The sequence below is a fragment of the Sphaeramia orbicularis genome, chromosome 2 (assembly GCF_902148855.1).
Source record: "Sphaeramia orbicularis chromosome 2, fSphaOr1.1, whole genome shotgun sequence".
In the NCBI taxonomy this organism is placed as follows: Eukaryota; Metazoa; Chordata; class Actinopteri; order Kurtiformes; family Apogonidae; genus Sphaeramia; species Sphaeramia orbicularis.
This window is the reverse complement of record NC_043958.1, coordinates 29,397,977-29,419,105: the sequence shown is the minus strand read 5'-3', so window position 1 is coordinate 29,419,105 and position 21,129 is coordinate 29,397,977. Positions and strand designations below refer to the sequence as shown.

At 40.8% G+C, this 21,129-nt stretch overlaps 1 protein-coding gene across 2 annotated transcripts in view; it reads left to right on the top strand.

The window, feature by feature from the left end:
- LOC115431476 (neuronal membrane glycoprotein M6-b-like) overlaps positions 1–21,129 on the top strand; it is a 92,062-nt gene that overhangs the window by 13,724 nt on the left and 57,209 nt on the right. The window contains exon 1 of one of the 2 annotated variants that reach the window (XM_030151864.1): positions 12,299–12,472. The exons of the other annotated variant lie outside the window; for it this stretch is intronic. Coding sequence (XP_030007724.1) covers positions 12,403–12,472 — 70 coding nt within the window. The 5' untranslated portion in view covers positions 12,299–12,402. Of the gene's footprint in view, positions 1–12,298; positions 12,473–21,129 lie in introns of those variants that run through there. 2 annotated transcript variants of the gene reach the window in all.

The window sequence follows — 21,129 nt, the reverse complement described above, 5'->3', positions numbered from 1 at the left end:
TTTTTGGCATTTGCACTTTTTAGCCTTTGCACTTTTTCAGCACTTGCACTTTGTTTGAAATAGGAAGTATTGAAAATATTTTTAAAAAAGTTGTGGACCATGCCATCTCCTGCCTCTGCCTCATCTCCTTCCTCATTTCACTGACCTCCAACCGCTAAACGGCCAGCCTACGTCACAGTATGAAATGACCACATATAAAGGCATATTTATTAATACAATAAATTAAGGTTAGATATAGGCCTAAAATGGGAATTCAAGGACAGAAATGTTTTTATCCAAAGCCGATTTTTACTTGTCCACATACAAATAGTGATTAATAGTGATTGTCAAAGAAAAACAAAGAGTAAAGTAAATGAATTCTCAACAGAGATGAGAAGGAAACAACATAGCTTACTTCCCAGCAATTTCCATCAACTCCAGAGGGAAAAAAACAAAGACATAGGTTTGATTCTTTTTTTTTACCACACACCTGATTGGGATTTACTATCTTGACAGAAAAGAAAACAGTCAAAGTAGAAGTCAGTTTTGGAGATGAGTGAAAGTGCTACAGATGGGTAGGTTTGGTCATGCAATGCAAAAATGCAGTGTCTCTAAGTAGCTAACTGTACAATTTCTGTCTTTCTGACATTTCTGGAATGCTCCATTATTAAGGAGTTTGGGCCTCAGTTCAAACCCTTTACGTGTGTGCGTGCGTGTGTGTGTGTGTGTGTGTGTGTGTGTGTGTGTGTGTGTGTGTGTGCGTGTTTGTGATAGGGTGATGGTGAAAAGTGCCAGGGAGCACTGTATCTCATCTACTGGACAAGTCCTTAATCTGTGTGACCCAGCAAGGGATTATGGGTGTTCTGGGAGAAAAATGGGGCTTGAAATGCACTGTTGAAAACTGATGACTCACAGTGTAGAGTTTGTGTCTCTGCATATATGTGGATTGGTTTATGCATGCTTCATTCATATACCCTAAAGGATGATTTTTTTTTTTTTTGTTACTGATAAACATGAAGGACAGGGGAATTCACCTCTAACACAGTATTATAGATCCAAATCTATGGTTTTATTTACCAGTATTGATGCATTGAACATTTGGCATTCTAATGCCGCGTTTCCACTACGTGGTACCACAGCTCGACTCGACTTGACTCGACTCAACTCAGCCTTTTTGCATTTCCATTATGAAAAAGGACCTGGAATCTGGTACCTGGTACTAGTTTTTTGGCATCACCTCCGCTGAGGTTCCAGGACTGGGGAACAGATACTAAAATGTGACGTGTGAACACTGCAGACCACTGATTGGTCAAAGAGTTTTCTCTGTGACCCGCCGTTTTACAAAAAACTGATGCGGAAGTTGACAGTAAATGTAGCGGTAGGTTAATCCACATGATGACAGTCTGTAAAACTACACCATGGTTTGTCGAGGAGGTTCAGACATAAAAATTCAGTTTGAGCTTGATGAGACAACACACAACGAGCGAGTTTATCAGCAACCATCTGAACAGATGACACGGAAGTAGCGTGCCGCATCGCTATGACGTCCAGGTACTCTAAAGTCGGTAGTATCCTGTAATGGAAACGGTCTCCAGGAATAGGACCTGGTACCCGAGTCGAGTCAAGCCGAGCCGAGTCAAGCCGGTTCCACGTAGTGGAAATGCAGCATAAAATGCAAAGGTCCAGAGTTTACTGTCAGATATGACAAGGAATAGCCTCGCACTTGAGAAGCTATGACATTGATTGATTCCTTCATTTTTATAAAAAAAAAATTATGAACTCATCAATTAATGTGTAAAGTAAATCTCAAAAAATTTTAATCTTGTGGAATTTTTTTATGTTATTTCAGTGAAAGTTGGATATATATGAGACTCATGACATATAAACTTAAATGTTTATATGTATATTATACGATTATAGTCGGGCAACATGGTGGGGCAGTGGTGAGCACTCGTGCCTCACAAGAAGGTCCTGGGTTCGATTCCAACACCAGTCGACGGGGGGGGGATACCTTTCTGTGTGGAGTTTGCATGTTCTCCCCGTGTCTGCGTGGGTTCTCTCCGGGTACTCCGGCTTACTCCCACCATCCAAAGACATGCACTGATAGGTTAATTGGTTAATCTAAATTGCCCATAGGTGTGAATGTGAGAGTGATTGTTTGTCTCTATGTGTCAGCCCTGCAATGAACTGGTCCAGGGTGTACCCTGCCTTTGCCACTATGTAGCTGGGATAGGCTCCAAGCGACCCCCATGACCCTAGTGAGGATAAAGTGGGTTCAGAAAATGAATGAATGATTATAGTCATCAGGTCAAAAAAGTGGAGTGAAAAAAAACCATTACACAATATTAGCACATTTCATTTCAAGTTTGACTAAATCATTATTTATGTTGTGTAAATACCATGAATTTCTCAGTCTGGTTTAGGGCACACTGCCAGAATCATGGGGAACTCAGCTTGACAGTTGTCAAGAAGACACTCACTGATGTCCTCCACAAGGAAGGGAAGCCACAGAAGATCAATGCTGAGAGGGCTGACTGTTTTCAGGGTGTTCTGTCAAAGCATATTCATTGAAAGTTGACTGGAAGGAAAAAGTATGGTTGGAAAAGCAACAGGGGTACTTGTAGCCCTGAGAAGATTGTCAAACAAAGCTGATTTAAGAATTTGGAGGAGCTTCACAAAGAGTGGAGTGAGGCTGGTGTTAGTGCATCAAGAGCCACCACACACAGAGAGGTCCAGGAAATGGATTATAAGAATCACATTCCTGGCGTTAAAAAACCTTAAATTTTTTTTAAATTGAAAGTATATTTTAGATTTCATTTGGAAATCAAGGTCCCAGAGTCTGGAGGAAGAGTGAAGAGTCAGAGTCAACTCGAGTGTGTTTCCACTGTCAGTGATGATTTGAAGTGGCATGTCATCTAATAGTATTGGTCCACTGGGCTTTAAAAAGTCCAAAGTCAACACAGCTGAAGATTTTAGTGCAGTTCATGCTTTTGTCTGCAGACAAACTTTACTGAGATGCTGATTTCCTTTTTTAGCAGGGCTTGGCACCTAGCCACAGAGCCAAAACCACACAGGACTGATATTAAAACTTGATTGGCCAGCCAATTCACCTGTTTTGAATAGAGATATCAGATAACAGATGAGATGTGATGCTGGATGAGCTAAGCTGAAGGCTGCTATCAAAGCAACGTGGGCTTCCATAACACCTCAGCAGTGCAATAGACTGACCGCCTCCACGCCACACTACACTGATGCAGTAATTTGTGCAGATGAATCCTGGACGAAGTATTAAGTGTATATTTTTTATTGGTTGTAATTGTCAAAATTAAAAGAAAAATGGCTTGCAGTACTTCACTTTGTGTTTAATAAATCTAAAATATGTGACTGTTTAAATGAAAGGAAAAATTTACTGTGAAGGCACTGTGTCTGGTTTTGTCTTCATTGCTGGCATTGTTGTCTTAGTTGGCACATTCTTCAAACATCTTCTCTGGCAAAACTGCTGCTCAGATTCATTTCAAATTTTTAATTTAGCTTCCCTGCGACAATGTGTACAAAGTTTGTCCACAGTTTTGAGAAATTTAGATTTTTGAATTTTTTACCACCCACTTCTATTGGGAGATCAAGTCCACAGGATTCTAACATAACGGCAGGACCTGACACCTCACAAATTCAAGTTGCTATTGATTCTTGATTGAACATGCCGGTGAGCTACAGGGTCATTGGTTCTATTTATTTTAGATATACTTAGTTGTTTCAGTTGTTAAATCATGTTATATCACTCTGGTTATATAAGAGGACATTATTTGTTTTAATTTGCGTGCGAGTGATATTCAGACATTGAGTATTCTTCCATGTTAATTTTACCGGAAATCAGACAAAAAAGGATAAGAATTTCATTCATTCATTCATTATTTGAACCCACTTTATCCTCACTAGGGTCACGGGGGTTGCTTGGAGCCTATCCCAGCTACTTACAGGTGAAGGCGGGGTACACCCTGGACATTTTGCCAGTTCATCGCAGGGCTGACATATAGAAGACAAACAATCACTCTCACATTCACACTTATGGGCAATTTAGATTAACCAATTAACCTATCAGTGCATGTCTTTGAATGGTGGGAGGAAGCTGGAGTACCCGGAGAGAACCCAAGCAGACACGGGGAGAACATGTAAACTCCACACAGAAAGGTACCACCCCTGGTCGACTGGTGTTGGAATCGAACCCAGGACCTTCTTGCTGTGAGGCACGAGTGCTATCAACTGCACCACCGTGTCAAGACTAATTAAACTGCCTTTAAAATCTGCAAATCTGCTTTCAGATTTGTGTTTTTCTCATTAGTAGTGTTGGGGATTGAATTAAATCTAAGTAGCATTTTATTATTGGACTTCTATACTAGTCACAGCTCGTCCATAATGAACACCTTGTTTGAGCATAAGGGTGTTCACAAGTGCGCATGGCACCAGAGCACCCTAGACCATTGGTCGAGGATTGACTTTGTAGTTGTCTCTTCTCCTTATGTCTTGGACACTTGGGTTAAGAGAGGTGCAGAGCTGTCAACTGATCACCATCTGGTGGTGAGTTGAATCCAGTGGCGGGGAAGAATGCCAGTCAGGCCTGGCAGGACCAAATGTACAGTGACAGTGTACTGGAACATCTGGCTGATCCCTCTCCCATTTGGGATATATTCAACTTCCACTTCAGAAAGAGCTTCACTTGCATCCTGAGGAAGGCTGGGGACATGAAGTCTGAATGGACCATATTCAGAACCTCCATTACCAATGCGACTGTGTGGAGTTATGGCTGCATGATCGCTGGCGCCTGTCATGGTGGCAATCCCCAGGCCTGGTGGTGGACACCAATGGCAAGGGGTGCTGTCAAGCTGAAGAAGGAGTTCTATAGAGCTTGGTTGGCACTTGGGGGGGAGGCAGCTGATAGGTATCATCAGGCTAAGCTGGCCACAGCTTTGGCAGCTGCTGAGGTAAAACTCCGGTATGGTAGGAATTCAATGAGGCCATGGAGCTTGACTTCTGGTCAGCCTTGAAGAAGTTCTGGTAAACTGTCAGGTGACTCAGGAGGGGGAAGCGGGGCTCCACAAACACTGTTAACAGTGGAGGTAGAGTTCAGCAACTGGGGATATTGTCAGATGGTGGAAGGACTACTTCATGAATTTCCTAAACCTTGCCTTCACATCTTCTGTTGGAGAAGCGGAGCCCTGGGAGCCCTGGGGTGGGCTCATCCATTACTCAGACTGAGGTCTTAGGTCAGCACTTAGTTGGGCATCTCCATGGTGGCTGGGCCTTGGGGGTGAATGAGATCCATCCTGAGATCCATAAAGCTCTGGATATTTTAGGGCTGTTTTGGTTGACACACACAAGTATCCTGACGTCTTGTTCACGATAGAGGGAAGACAGATCAGGGCAACATTGGAAGTGATGCGGACGTTGTATTGGTCTGTTGTGTTGAAGAAGGCTCTCGATTTACCAGTCGATCTACATTCTTACTCTCACCTATGGTCACAGGTGTGGCCTCAGCTGTGGGTAGTGACCAAAATAATAAGTTCATGGATACAGTGAGTTTCCTCAGCAGGGTAGCTGGACTCTCCCTTAGAGATAGGGTGAGGAGATTGACCAGCCTGGGAGCATCTCCCAGAGTATAACCACTGTTCCTCCACATCAAGAGAAGCCTTTTGAGGTGATTCTGGCATCTGGTTAGGATGACTCTTGAATGCTTCCCTGGTGAGGTGTCAAACTGATTAATGACCGATTAATTGGTCGGGCTCTAGTGTCCATCCACTGTCACTGATCAAACTTCATGGGTTTTACTGGTGAATCAATGCTGTAGAAGATGAAGGTGTTTCCATGGTAACTAAAGATCCTCTGAACGTCCAAATGGGTCATATCTGATGACCATGAAAAGACGAATAACTGTGTTTTACACCAATTATTTACATGTATTGATAGAATTAATGGATCAATCAGTATTACAGTTCAGATCAGTAGATGCTTTTGGTCACATGCGTATAGTTGGGTCTTTATGGATTAATTATGCGCATGATGAAACTGCTAAACTATTATATGCATTTTACATTTTCTCCTAACCTTAAGGACTTTGTCTCACATTCAGTTTACCACCTTACTTCACTTAACCTTAATTAAATTTACCTTAAAGGAGAGACTATTCATCAATGAGATTGCTATATGTGAAATGCTGCAATATGCACTTACCTACTGTCTAAACTGCTTTTTTTGGTTTCTATGAAACTCAGATCTTTGATAATAACAAAGAACTGGCCATGAATGTGGCGAATCTGTGTTGGTATTAACATTCTATACATTCAAATGATGTTTTATGACCTCTGATTTTGTCCCCTACAGTGGGTTTATTCAGTGGCTGATAGCTATGACTAAGCTACTACTCTGGAAAAGCTATCATAGCAAAATATTATTTATAGACATAGGCCATTTCAAAATGCATCACTAGAACTTGCCCCCTTGGGTGGTACCAGTATCCCAAATATCTGGTCTTGGCCCATGGACTGAATGTGAAAGACAAGTGTGTGTGTCTGATCTGTTCACAGCAACTTTTCTGGAGATTTACCGGTGGAAATCAGCCTCTGTAAAGAGAAGGTAAAAGAGCTGAAAACTAAACTCCAAAAACAAAACTCCATGTTCACTAAACTGACCAAGGCCAGCACTTCAACCAAGGCATCATTAAAGTGGTTCACATCCTGGACCAGCACAAACAGCCCTTCACTGATGGAGGTAGAATTAAAGAAGCTATGACCGCAGTGGTGGAATCAATATTCTGACCAGGACCATAAACAGAAGATTTTGTCTACTATCACTGATGGGGACTCCTATTTTGAGGGCATTTGGTTGTACATCTTTCGCCCGGGGGCGGGGTTACATTCTACATGTTAGGGTTAGGGTATAACTGAATTATGACATCACGCCAACACAAGAACCCACATCAAACACATCAGTGACGCAGGACATTATCCCGCCCCTGGGCGAAATGCTCCAAAAAATAGGAGTCCCATTGCTGATGTGTGTGCTATCTGCACATGCACTCAGACAGCTGGAGTTGGACCTGAACAGGTGCCTCTGTGTTTTACTCCAGTGTGATGACTCTGTAGAAGTAATAGGGAGATATTGGATTTATGCGTACAAAGTTGTTCTGTTTTTAATTGATATGTTTTGACAGCATATGTGAATTTAGAAAAGGTCAAATCCTTCAGAAATACAGCAGCACATGCTGGTGAAGTTTTATTGTGTGAGTGACAACGTTCCTTTACACAATTTCAAAGTATTAAAAATGCACATACAGGTGTGTATTATTTGTTTTTAATAATTCTATCCAAATATGTGTAACCCTGGTGACAAAACCGTGTATATACCACTTTAATTCATGTCTGCCTCCAGTGAGTGAGTATAATCTCGTGTTGGTTCATCATCTCTCGCAAGACGGTCATGTCGGTCGGTGTGACCAATCGATGTTGGCGTTGGGACGTCATGCGGTCACGTGACGGGGGTGTAGCCAATCGCGCCCAGTCATGTGACGGGGGTGTAACCAACCACTGTTCTTATATACACGCGGTAGTCAGTCACTTAGGTGTAGCGGAGACGCCACACATGCAGAACGCTGAAGGAGCCCGTCCACCAACCCGACTGACACAACCCGAGCCGCATTAACCGGACCAGAGTTGTCACCCGAATTGGCCAGGTTGTTATGATAATTCTGTTGATGGTAAGCTAATGAACCAGGCTTTGAGCCTAGCTCATGACTTCAACATTTGCACTTACCCAGTGCGAAGAACCCCCTACTGCATCCTGCTGTTGGCTGGTAGGAGGGCTCCTTCAGACCGCACCCTTTTTCACACTCCGCCCCTTACATACTCACTCATTGCCCACTTCCAAAAGGTTTCCCTTTCAACAGAAACTCTACTGCCATACCCGGATCCATGGACTCATTTTCATAAAATCCCAGTGTGGGTTTTTACAGACTGGGTCTGGGGTACATAAAGTCTGGGTACAGACTTTATGTTTGGGGACTCTCAAATCAGTTGTGAATATGGTGTTGCATTTTGGTACTAATTGAACTGCTGCAGCTTTGATTCATTTGTTTATTCACACTGCACTATTGTTATATGTTGTTGTTCATTGTTTATTTTTTCCAGTACACGGTACCTATTTAAGCGCAACCCTCAGTCTCTGTTTCTCTCTCTCTCCTTGAGTCACTCCTAGACTTCTGATTTGCACTAGCCTATAATCATTATATATTTATTAATTATAAATTAATTACTAAGTAATTACAAATCGTAATTACACATATGCTACATATGCAAGATTGTTCCATTTCATAATTTTTGACATAGTATATTTAGGAATACAGCATGCAAATGCTTGTATTTGTTTTTTTCTACTTTTGAGTTTCTTAATAAAAGTAAAATTATCGTTTCATATTAACACTTTTTAAGTATTGTAAATGTTAAAACAAAGACATATAAATAAATGAAATAATAAATAAAGAACACAGTATTACAAAACTATTATAAAAAATATGTGTATGTATGAAAATTAGCTATGTAAATGTGGCTAAATTAGAGCAGCTCTCCAGCAACTTCATTATGTAAAAGTGGCTAACAGAGGATAAAAGGTTGGTGACCCCTGGTTAATTCCATCTGGTATCCAAGAGTTTTAGGACTTTTCAGCATAATAAAATGTAGTAAATACTTTAATGAATTAAGCAAAATTATCCTAAATTGCCCCATTTTGAATCTGTGCTTATATGTAGAGGAAAGTGTAGAACAAAAGGTTTCATAAAAAAAATTATAACCTCTGAGCTTCAGTAGTAAAGGGGTGGTCATATTGTTTTATTTATTATCCCATAGTCATGAACACTGCACAGCCAAAACTCTCTATTCTATAATGAAATATGAAACGTGAGCAAATTAAGTTAAAACAAAATAATTGCTATTAATAATTGCTATTATTTACCTTATGTGGTGTTTCCACTATGTGGAACCGACTCGACTTGACTCGACTCAGGTACCAGGTACTTTTCCTGGAGACCGTTTCCATTACAGAACACTAAAACTTTAGAGTACCTGGACGTCATAGTGACGCTGCGTGTGACTTCCGTGACGTCTGCTGAGAGAGTTGCTGATAAACTCGATCGTTGTGTGTTGCCCTGTCAAACTCACACTAAATCTTTTCATCGGCCACCAAGGACAGAAATGTCTGAGCCTCCTCAACCGACCACGGAATCCTTTTGCGGGCTGTCATACCGGTAATATTTACTGTAAACTTCCATATATGTTTTTTTTGGCTAAATCGCATTGTCGTGCATTGATCACGCAATGACGCTTAGATGACTCTCTGACCAATCAGTGGTCTGCAGTGTTTACATTTCACATTTTAGTATCTCTTCACCCATTTTGGAACCTCAGCTGAGCAAGTACTAGAAAAGTAGTACCAGATTCCAGGTTCTTTTATGTAATGGAAACCAAAAAGGCCGAGTTGAGTTGAGTCGAGTCAGCACCATTACAGTCAAATAATTTTATGTAAGAGATTAAAAAGAGGAGAGCCAGTCTTTTTGCTATGGCCTTTTGTGGTGTAACGGCTGCTACGTCTGTATAACGGAGTATTTGGATGTGGAGTCGGAGTTAGGAGTGGTGGGATAGTGATGTTAGCAGCTTCATTGACACAGACTTCATTCACAATTTTCAAATGACAAGAAGAACGTTTAAATATATCTGTGACTGCCTCTCCGTAACACTCTCACGACACTCATCTCTGGCGACCTATATCTGTTCGCAAGTGTGTTGCAGTCGGGCTGTACATTTCAGTGACATATAGGGTTGGATAAATGCGACCTGGCCATTCAGACTGACGTCGCATTGCAAAATATTTACTTCTGTAAACACAGTGCGTGCTGCATGGCCATGTATTATGTCAGGACGTCTTTTGCGTATGAGGGTCACTTCAGGGTTGCATTCAGTTCATACTGAGAACTGATAGAAGTCACATTTAATTTGTAATATGAATGAGCACACAAAAAAATCAGATTTCACAAAAAAATCTGAATTGTGCATTAAGACCTGCTGTCTGAATGTAGCCATAGATGTCAGTCAGTGAGTTAGGTGACCCTTTTACTAGCATATGGTGCATGTTGAGTGTTAATTTCAGTCCTTGGAGTAAAAGGGTTTACTAAAATGTCATATGTGATGGGGGATCCTTTGTTGGATAAAACATTAAGAGTGGAATGGTCACTGTTGTCTGCAGTGTGGGTGGGTGGGTGGGAGGGGTTCCTAGACCGCTGTGTGTACTGAGCTTTGTCTGAAACAAGGCCACGTGGCTGTGAATTTAAATCTTTTTAAGAGGATTCAGAACAGATGGTGTCCCATTGTTTCAGGATATGTTTATTATTAGAAAATGAGGTGAATGAAGGGACCAATAATCTCCACCCATTTTTACAAAACACACCACACCCACTTTGAATAATTTCACCCAGATTCAGGGCATGACATTTGATTCACACACTTGGCCAATCAGCACACTCTGAGCCAAACAAAGGGTCCCTCTCACCCTTCTTAAGTACTGTCAGTCACAATGGTTAAGAAGCTTTGATTGGTCAAAGATGATCCAATCATAGGCAAAATCAACTGAAGCAAAGTTGCTTTTATATTCAGCTCTGGATGCTGTAGTGTTTCCTCTGTGGTTAAGGAGGGGTTAGGTGTTTTGATAATTTTTTGTAGAGCAGGGAATTTGTGGTTATATATCTAATGCATCTTTAAGTAATCATAGACTGATACAATGTCGAGGCAATAGCTAGAATAAAATCTGTTCATTGATGAAGTATGTAAACACAGTTGCTGAGTAATGTTGGAAAACTAAAAGTTAAGTGCTTTAATGCATTGATTCATCATGAAGGTTCTATTGACAATGTTCCTGTGCTGGGCTTTTTTACCCCCTCGGCTCACCGAAGGGGTATTGTTGTCAACATGTCTGTCTGTCTGTCTGTGACACATCTTGTAAACACTCTAACTCTGGAAAAAAGAACAGCTGGGTCACACACATATTCAAGTAAAATTCATGAAAATCAACAATTCACTTTATTCCGAGCTCTAACCATACCATTGCCTGATTTTCAGGCTGCTCTGGACCTTTTTTGTTTTTGTTTTTTTTGTTTTTGTTTGTAATAAACAGACTAGATCAATGACTGACCGGTTTGTTTTCAATGGCTGATGGGTCTCCAGTTATTTAAAGAGAAGGTTGTCTTGATAGCAGAAATATAATGTATTATTGTCACTATTCTGTTGCTCAACCCCACTTACAGTAAGTGCATGGTGAAACTGCTTAGATGTCACACCAAAGACTTATGATATAGGAAAAATGCAAAAGCAGCAACAATCACAAACTGAAACATGACTATTATGTAAGACAGGACAATCAGTTTTGAAACCAGGTATCCCCTTGTGTATTCACCTTATCCCAGCTGTGATGGTGTCTTGACATAATTCAGAATGAGTGGTTGATCTTAGCACATCATTCTCTCCAGTCTGATCTGACCCATAGAGCCAAATATATCCAGCATCAATTATTTAGACTTTACAAATTGTGTTTGGCCAAGAGTTGGCTGCTTAAAATATTTTCAAGTGTTGAAATTACTATGATGCATGTTGATTTCTTCATTCTTAGGTTTAAATTAGCATGGACCATCGTGATGTCGTAGATAAAGCCAAAAAACACAATGAGTCCCCCCCCCCGGCTCATATTCTGTCTTTTATCTCACTCAGACTGTTTTAGCACCGCATCTTCTTCTCTGTTTCCATCTCTCTCCCCCGCCGCCCCCCCCCCCCCCCTTTCTTCATCATCCCTCTCTAAACTCACCAGATGGAGAGGGGGCGGTAAGTGTGTGCGTGTGTCTATTCATGCATGCATGGTTACCCATGAGTTTGCGTATTTACATTTTCTGCACATTTTATACTTCTTTCCTCCTCTGCTTCACTGAGGCAAAGAAGAAAAAAGATCTGTTTCGTCAAATAACAAATATGATAGGTGAATAAAAGATGGTTAGACCTTAAGTGGACAACATCAGCGGCCAAAAATGGATTGCACGTGACTTCAGAGGCCAAAAATCTGTCTTTGGTAATGGTGGCCGCTGATCTACTTGTGCAAAATAAATCTAATCTGACAACGCGTTTGCATCTTGAAACTGAATGGTTTATGTATAAATAGATTGACTGTTAAGATTTAACAGGAAAAGAGAGGGAGAGAGTGAGAAAGAGAGAGGGAGAGAGAGGGTGTGTACGAGAGGGAGGGGGAGAGAACGAGCATCAAGTCACCAGGACAGATCCACCATCCACAATCCACACACTGTAAGGTACAAGTACCACAAGGAGACTATAATCCGCTAAAATAATGGATGGGACAAAGCCGGCAATGGAGCCCAACGCGGAGGAGACTCAGGACGAGGGACAGGAGAGCAAAGGTACGCTTAATCAAACAATCAACCGCTGACATTTGCGCATTTTTATATGTATGGAGACGTTTGCGTCTGCGCCAGCCTGAGCGGTTTAACCTACTTGCAATGGCTTCTCGCCTGTGCGCGACACAATAGCGGTGCTTTTTCTGTAGGCAGTCACCTAAGTGAGGGTGGTTTTTAAAGTCATAAGGGTCCTTCTGCTGCAGAGAGTCGAGATTATTATCCCACAGCGCTTGTAATTTGACGTTTTCTGTGCTATTTCGCGCCTTCAATGGGATTTGAAGGCGGATAGAGGAAAATAAGGGGTGGGTGGGTTTGATGGGTTATGAGAAAGGCACGGTTTGGTTTTATGAATCATGTATTAATGGCAATTTGCTTTTGCTTTGCCGAACCGCCATGAACTTATTTATGGATAATAAGCGACATAAGGGGGCCGTGGAGGCTGCGCGCCGCGCTCTGTGCACGGCTGCATTGTTTTCCGTCAGGTGTGGATCAGGCGCTTCACATCCCTCCACCGCAGCCGCTTTGATTATTAGCGGCGATTTCCCACGGAAGCTTTTCTGTCTGCTCTGTGTAAAAGGTGTTTAGTCGACGACGCGGTAGTAGCCTGAATATGAATGATGCGTGTGGTGTGACCGCAGTGAGCAGGTCCATTAGACAAACAGCAGGCTGCAAAAGAAACGCGAGCGCTGCACTTGACGCAGAGGGACGGTTGTGTCCATTACTCCCAACCTTAACACTAAAAGCTGTTCATGTCGGTGCTTATGGTTGCACACACCTGATTTCCACGGCGTCAGAGGTGGCTGTCAGAAAGAGCCATAGCCTATATGAATTCTATCTTTAGAGGGTAAAATGAAACCATAAACTTATGTATATTATATGTATGTAATATAAATGATTGTATTGTCAGATATTATTCTTTAATTTGATAATTTTCTTCAAATATAACCAAACTGTTGCTATTTCTCTGCTAATATTGAACCAGTGTGTTGGCATAGTGTAGGCGTGTCTTTGTGTGTTGGAGAATTCAACGTCCATACACAGTGGCTGATTTGTTTTCATTGTGGCTTGGTAGTAAAATCACATCATTCAGTTTGAAGACAGCTGTTTTTAGTGAAGGAGCTCAGTGATGGCAGGCCGTTTATCTTTAAAGACCTATTTAAATGTGAATGAACACAGGGGTTAAGTTTGATGTGTAAGCCATGATGGTGATGATGTAGAGTGTAATGCACAGAAACAGAGAGAGAAAAAGACACTGTAATGACAATGCGATCCTCCACCTTTTTATATCCAAATGAGTCTGGGTAGGGCAGCAGGGCTGGTGTGATGCATCTTTTCCCTGTTGGCAGTTACAGAGAAGGATACTATGTCACAGCTCATAGAGATGCTGGGCTTAATACTCGCTTCATGACAACATCCTGTGATTACACCTTTTTAACTTCATGGTCTACAGTTTTACCTTAAGCTTAATGTGTAAATGTTGTGGATTTACAGGTCAGTCAGTCAGTCATCTTCTGAACCGCTTTATCCTCGGGAGTGTTGCAGAAGTGCTGGAGCCTGTCCCAGCTGCCTATGAGTGATGGCGGGGTACACCCTGGACACCAGTTCGTTGCAGGGCTGACATATAGAGACGATCAACTCATCACTCTCACATTCACACCTACGGCCAGTTTTTAGTTTAACCAGTTAATCTGTACTAATGTACATGTCTTGGTGGGAGGAAGGTGGTGTACTTGGAGAGAACCCATGCAAACATGGGGAATACATGCAAACTCCACACAGAAAAGTCTTGCTTTGAGGTGACAGTGCACCATTACAGGTTTTTGTTGAAAATATATATTTTTTAGCAGAAATTACTCCCTCAACACTGTAAAATATACTGATTCTGTAGTTCTCAAACAGGTTTATTGTAGTTATAGTAGTTAGGAAAACTCAGGCTACAATTAAAAACCATTTTATCAACAGAAGTACAACATGGATTACTAGATAAAAAATACAATACGCAATGCAAAACCAACTGAATAGAAGAGAATTGCAATTAAATTCTGGTTCATTTACTCAGACTGAATGCTTCATAGTGTACAAGAGTAAAATGGACTTGAACAAGACAGGACTTCAAGTTTTAGATCATATTTTATGTTACACATCCTAATCTTTTCTGCTTGTAAATCAAGACATTCCACAAAATGTCTACCAGGAGCAGTAAACTAAATAAAGACTAAAAGTAATCAGTTCCTTGAAATAAGAATGCATATAAAACTTGCACATGTAAAACTGAAAGACTAGAAAATGATTCAAATTTATAGGCTATAATAACTATCTGGAACTGAATGGTAAGCACTTGGATTCCAACAACGAAAAAAACAAAAAAAAACTCAGTATATGCACAATTTAAGGTAGCACTAGTTTGGAAACACTATAGAAGGATGTGGTGCACTGCTGGCTCACAGTTTAGTTTTTCACAGCTGTGACGTAAGGTATGCAACAGTGGGGTGTCCCTCTACAGGAATGGTTTTAATAGCCATTACATCATCTTCTTCTGAGGTGGAGTGAGATACACAGACCACTGGCCAATAAGAACAATCACCATGCAGCGTCTATTTACCAACAGGATGGTAGCTATATTTAGAGCTAGCAATTAACCCTCTAAATTAATCACCATTTTATGTTGAAGCAGTGAAATTATCCCGTGGTTCAGCTTCTGCCGCTAGGATTCTAGTGCTCCAGGTGTGATGTTGTACAGCTGAATCCTTCTACACCAGTGGAGCAAAATAGACTAGATTGGAGGGTGGCCTATTTGTCAGTGTAATCATTTATGTGTGCTTTGACATCTGGAATGTGACCATAAGCTTATAGCATCCGTTAAGAAGCTGAAGATTTACAGTGGGGGCAAGTAGGGGAGAGCTGTCATTTAAGAAGCTTGTGTTGGTGTTTGCCAGTGCCCCCCCCCCCCCCCACACACACACACACACACACGCACACACACAAACAAACACATACTTTTCACTTTTAAAACAGAACAAATAATTACAACTTGCATAAATAACCAACAACTGTCAGAGCTTAAGGTCCACTTTTCATACTGATTCAGTGGAAGCAAGCCTTTTTAAATATATGTTGACTGCATGTCATGCAGGGCTGCAACAAATTTTTTTTGTTGTTGATTATTTTCTTGTTTAATTATTTCATTTTTTCCTCTAAGAAATGTCAGAATATGGTACAAATGTGGGTATTCCTATGTTTTTATAAGTCTTTCGACTTTCACTGACACCTACATAAAGCAGGTTTGGTGTGGTGATTACAAATCAGTACATTTGTGCACAAAAATCTTCACATTCAGTATATGGTATACTTTTCCTGGATAAAATGTGAGAAAATGATGAAAAATTCCAATTTCACAAAGCTAACAATGATGTCCCAAGCCAAAGGAAAATATCAATCATTGCAGCTCTTACAAAAAATCATATGGTAATCATTTCAGTATTTACCTCCACTAAGGAAAGGTGGAGGTTATGTTTTCATCGGGGTTTCTCTGTTTGTTTGTTTGTTTGTTTGTCTGTTAGCAAGATAACTCAAAAAGTTAAGGATGGATTTGGATGAAATTTTCAGGAAATGTTGATACTGGCATAAGGAACAAATAATTAAATTTTGATGGTGATCGGGAGGTGCTTTTCTAGTTGTTGCAAATGTGAAATTACTCACATCTTTATTAGAAACAGTAGTTTTTAAAAGTTTTATTTTTCACTGAAGAATCTCTTAAAAGGATGAAAATGTGATTATTTCCTGGAGTTTCTGCCAGCAAATATGCTCCTTTTCTTTTGCAGAAATATGTTTTAAGGGTAGAATAGAGTGTTGCGACAATTTAGCTTTTATCAAAAAATTATAGAACCATCCATTGATTGTTCTGCCTGTTTTCAGATTTGTCTTCTCCCTGTGCACCAGAATCAGGTTGTCAACTGTTCGAGTGAAAGAATGTTAATTAGCTTTCACTACATTAGTTATGGTATGGATTCATTGCTCTTGATAGCAGTACTACTGTACCTCTGTATTACCTCTGTATGACATTGAGCTGAGAGAAATTACAAATTGGAATATGATTACAGAACACATGCCTGGTTTATAATCGTGGTGTCTGTGGGTATGATTGATCTTTTTGCTTGATTGCTTCATGTAATCTGTAATCTGAGTGTCTGTAGAAGCAGAGTACTCCCAGGACTCGGATAACGAGACATTAGTTATGCTCAGAGGTGCAATTATATCTGATTTCATTAGTGTGAGACAGTGTGACTGGAGAAAGGATGCACCTGCCACATGACCATTATATTGGTCCCTAATGGAGCTTTCAGTGTGTCTAAGTGGCTTTAAGTATGTTTCAGGTAACTCATTATGCATCTGTCTGTCCATACTGTTGCTGTGAATGATTGGCCTGTTCCCACACACCTTTTTTCACTGTGTATTTGTCTGTATGTGCCACTGTTACATAACGCAGTGCTGGCCCACTGTCCTTGGTTATGGTGTTCAGATCAGTACGGTAAGAGATTACATCATCTTCTGGAGGGGGGCAGGTTTTGTAAAATTTTCTGCATGGATGGGCACAGTGGCCTGTGAAGCACAAAAATCTGCTGTTAATCAGTTTAGGAAATTTGATTTTTCCAGTAAATTCTGCAGGGAGAGAGTTATGAAATATCACACTTTCTGCTCACATATAAGGTGTATTATGAGCAGTTTTTAAAAAAAAAAAAAAAACAGAGATGGTTGGATTAGTCAGTTATACCCCTTTCATATTAAGCAAAAACCCACATCTGGCTTTTTGTCGTATTAAACTTTTACACTATTTTCACTATTACACTAAACTATTAAACTTTACAAACTTGGCATTTATTCCTATGTTGTTATTATGATTATGATAATGATGATTATTATTATTCTGATGATTATTTTATTGCTGTTTCAATGAAGGGAAATGAGGAGGTGAGAAACTAAACTAATGAACTAAAATCACACTTAATTGGACAGCAGTCATTTTTCTCGCATGAAGATTATTAAATCCAAATACCATTCCACCATGACTGATAAAGATTTGGAAATCTGCTTGAGGCTGGTGCCAGCAGTTGCTGTCCAGACTAGGGAAGTCCCAATCCAATCTAAAGATCAGTATTGGCTGCCAATCTAGCATATTTTAGAAGATTGGATTGGATCTGAATCAGTCATGTGATCGGGCCAATCCAGTTTTCACACGAGTTTTCTGCGTGGTTCCACTTGATGGCTTCTGTAAGTAAAAATTAAACATCATGTAACATGTCTGCCGTGTGGGAATACTTTTCACTAGAAAGCAATGAAAGTCAAGCAGCAACTAGCAAGATGTGTAAACTGGCAGTTGCATGAGGAAGGAGCATCAGGGCTCACTTTAATGCAACAAATTTGATTTGTCATTTTCAAAAGTATCAAATGACTAGGGATGGAAATCAAGAACCGGTTCTTTTTGAGAACTGGATCCCAGTAGCTTAATTCCTTGGAATCATTTGCCTGCCTGCTTAACCATTCTGCTTATCGATTCCTCCTTCACTGTGCACGCGCGATGACGTCACGCGTACGCTGCATTGTTTTGGTCAGAACGTAGCCAGCATGGCATTGACGCAGAAGCGGTCTAAAAAGATGACACCAGGTCCACTTGTAACACTTGCAAAGCTTCCATGTCTTCAAAAGGGTGGAATCCGTCCAATATGCTCAAACATTTGACCACACAGCATGTGATTAATTTACAGGAATGTCACATATTTGATACGCTACTTAGCAATGCCTGTGAATGTAGCGGCAGAGTGAACGCCGGGCCCAGTTCCGGTTCTGGTGCAAGCAACAAATGTTGTACCCCCTCAAATACAAGTTTCCGACGGTAGGAGAAAGGAAATGAGGTGCACAACAATGGGAGACGAGCTGAGTCGAAGTGGTTCCACGTAGTGGACATGCAGCCATAGAGGAATTAGTAAAGTGTCTTAAGTTTCACTTTCACTGCACCCCCCCCCCCCCCCCGCAGACAGGGCCTGACGTCATCTGTTATTTTATTATTTGTGCATACTGTATATGTTATGTTTTCTGTGCAGAGATGGCAATATAAAACACAGTTAATGCAAACACACCTGTTTGTACTCTTTTATTTATTCTCTCACCCAATAAGAATCGATAAGAGAATTGGACTGATAAGCAAAATCGATGATGGAATCGGAATCGTTAAATTCTTATCGATTCCCATCCCTACATATGACCAAGTATGAGAACTATAAGGCTGCAGTGAAGCCTTGGTATCAGATTGGAATCAGTATTAGCAAAACTAATCATTAAAAAAGGGGTCTCAGAGGCAAAAATATCCAGATTGGGACATCGCTAGTCCTGACTATGCAACCCTGCTTGACTCCATTGAAGTAATCAAAGTAAGCTACTGACCAAAATGTATTGAATTGTAATGTGTCAGGGAATGCCTTTTATTATTGTTGTTAAAAAATTCAGTCAGCCCTGATTTAATGTCATGGCTAAGGTTAGGTTAGGTTTAGGTGCAAAACACAGTGGAAAACTGCTAAGCTAAAAGTTTACAAATATTGCAAAAGTAAAGATTTACTTTGAGTGTAAAATGGGTCATGAACACTGATCTGTACTTAGGTTGACAGAGTTTGTTACCCCACCACATTCATCTCCAGTGGCAGCAATTTTAAGCCTTAACAGTTTGCCTTAATGAAGTCAAGCAGTCACAGGTTGTCACTGGCTTTAGCAACAATTGACAGTGATATAAATGCAACACCTGGGTGTATCTACTGTTTTAGACCCATATTCTTCTATGATGATTCTTCCATGATTCTGTGACACAGTGTGCCAAGTATTCTGGCAGGAGCCTTATTCATTGTTTTTTCTTTTAACAGTTTTGTGTTTTATAGTGGCGAATCTGTTCTTCATAACATGCAAGAGGATCAAGATTTGAGTGGTATCTATTGTTTCCTGTTTCCCTGCATGATTTTGACTAAAAAGGTGACTAAAAAGTGACTGAAAAAGCCGTCACCTTTCAGCTTCCTCTTTGTCTTTGGGACGAAGTGACTGATCTGCCGATCTGAGAGGACGTGAAAGAGTGTATGGCTGTAGCAGGTCGAACAGAAACTGCAGGGCAAGGCCACTGAGGATTTAAAAACAAAAGAATTTTAAAATCAATTCAGACACAAACTGGGAGCCAGTGAAGTGATGCAAAAATCGGGGTGATGTGGTCACATTTTTTGGCTCCAGTTAAAAGTTGAGCAGCAGTGTTTTGAACCAGCTGCAGTCGACCAAGTGACAGCTGACTAAACCCAACATAAAGTGTTGCAGTAGTCTAAACGAGTTGTGATAAAAGCATGGAATGAAATCTCAAACTGATGCCAAGGGAGAAAGAATTTGTTTGTCTCAGTTGAAAAAAGCTGGACTTTACCACTGATTTAATCTGTACCTCAACTTTGCGATCAGTGTCCAGCCTTACACCCAGGTTTGTTAGATATTGACGCAAAGGACCCAGATCAACATTGACATTGGAGGCATCACTAGGCTCAAACAACATGACTGCTTTCTTTTTATCATTTAGGTGTAAGAAATTTCATGACATCCATGCCTTAATTTCTGCAATGCACTGGACTAGCTGTTTTGCAGAGTGTACATTTTCCTGTTTCAGTGGTACATAAAGTTGAACGTTGGTATAAAGGTGGAATGAGATGGCATGTTTATGGAGAATTGACCCCAGAGGAAGTAAATAAAGGGAGAAGAGGGACAAGTATGGAGCCTTGAGGCACTCTGCATGTGAGAGGTGCAGCATTAGACTCATTAGGGCAAACATGGACACAGAAACTTCTCTCTGTTAAATAGGATCTGAGCCACTCTAAACCCACACTCTGATTGTCCACCCAGTTCTCTAGGCAAGACAAAAGAATCTGATGGTCCACTGTATTGAAGGCAGCTGTCAGGTCCCACAGAACCAAAACAACACAGTGACCAGAATCTGTGGCTAAAAGCATGTCTCACCAGTGCCGACTCAGTACAATGCTAGGCTTACACTAGCCTATTGCCAAATCGCCATTGGCGATGCATTTTCCTGGTTGGCGAAGTTGTTTTCAACCCGTGTAGCCACAGTGTATTTTTTAGTAAAATCAACCAATTTACATCTCTGACCGAAAATGTCCGAGCGATAACCAAGGAAAATAACAAATGCGGTCTCCACTACTGAAGAGCACTGCCAAGAGCGATCGAACTCACCCGAACGTTTTCAGTTTTTTACGAATTCACACTGCACACGTCACTTGTGGGAAGTTACCACGGAGCGGTGCAGACCACCACCAGTGGAAGTGAAAACGAAACTTATGGCTCATTTCTCTTTTCTCTACCTGCTGAAGCTTCGCTTTTAAACCTTACCAGTGAAAATGCTGCAACATTAGTATCACATTAGTGTTGCCTCTGTCCCTCTCTATGTTTTTTATTACTGACTTTCTTCTTCTTCTCAAAAAGCTTTCCTCTTCTTCGTGGTATTTGTCCAGTATGTTTAATTAAGTGCGGCGCCACCTGGTGGATTAATTGAGAAACACTCATTCCAACACATTAAATGTCAGTAGCAGCACATTTTTCCAGTCAGACTGATGACAATGACAATAAAGCACATA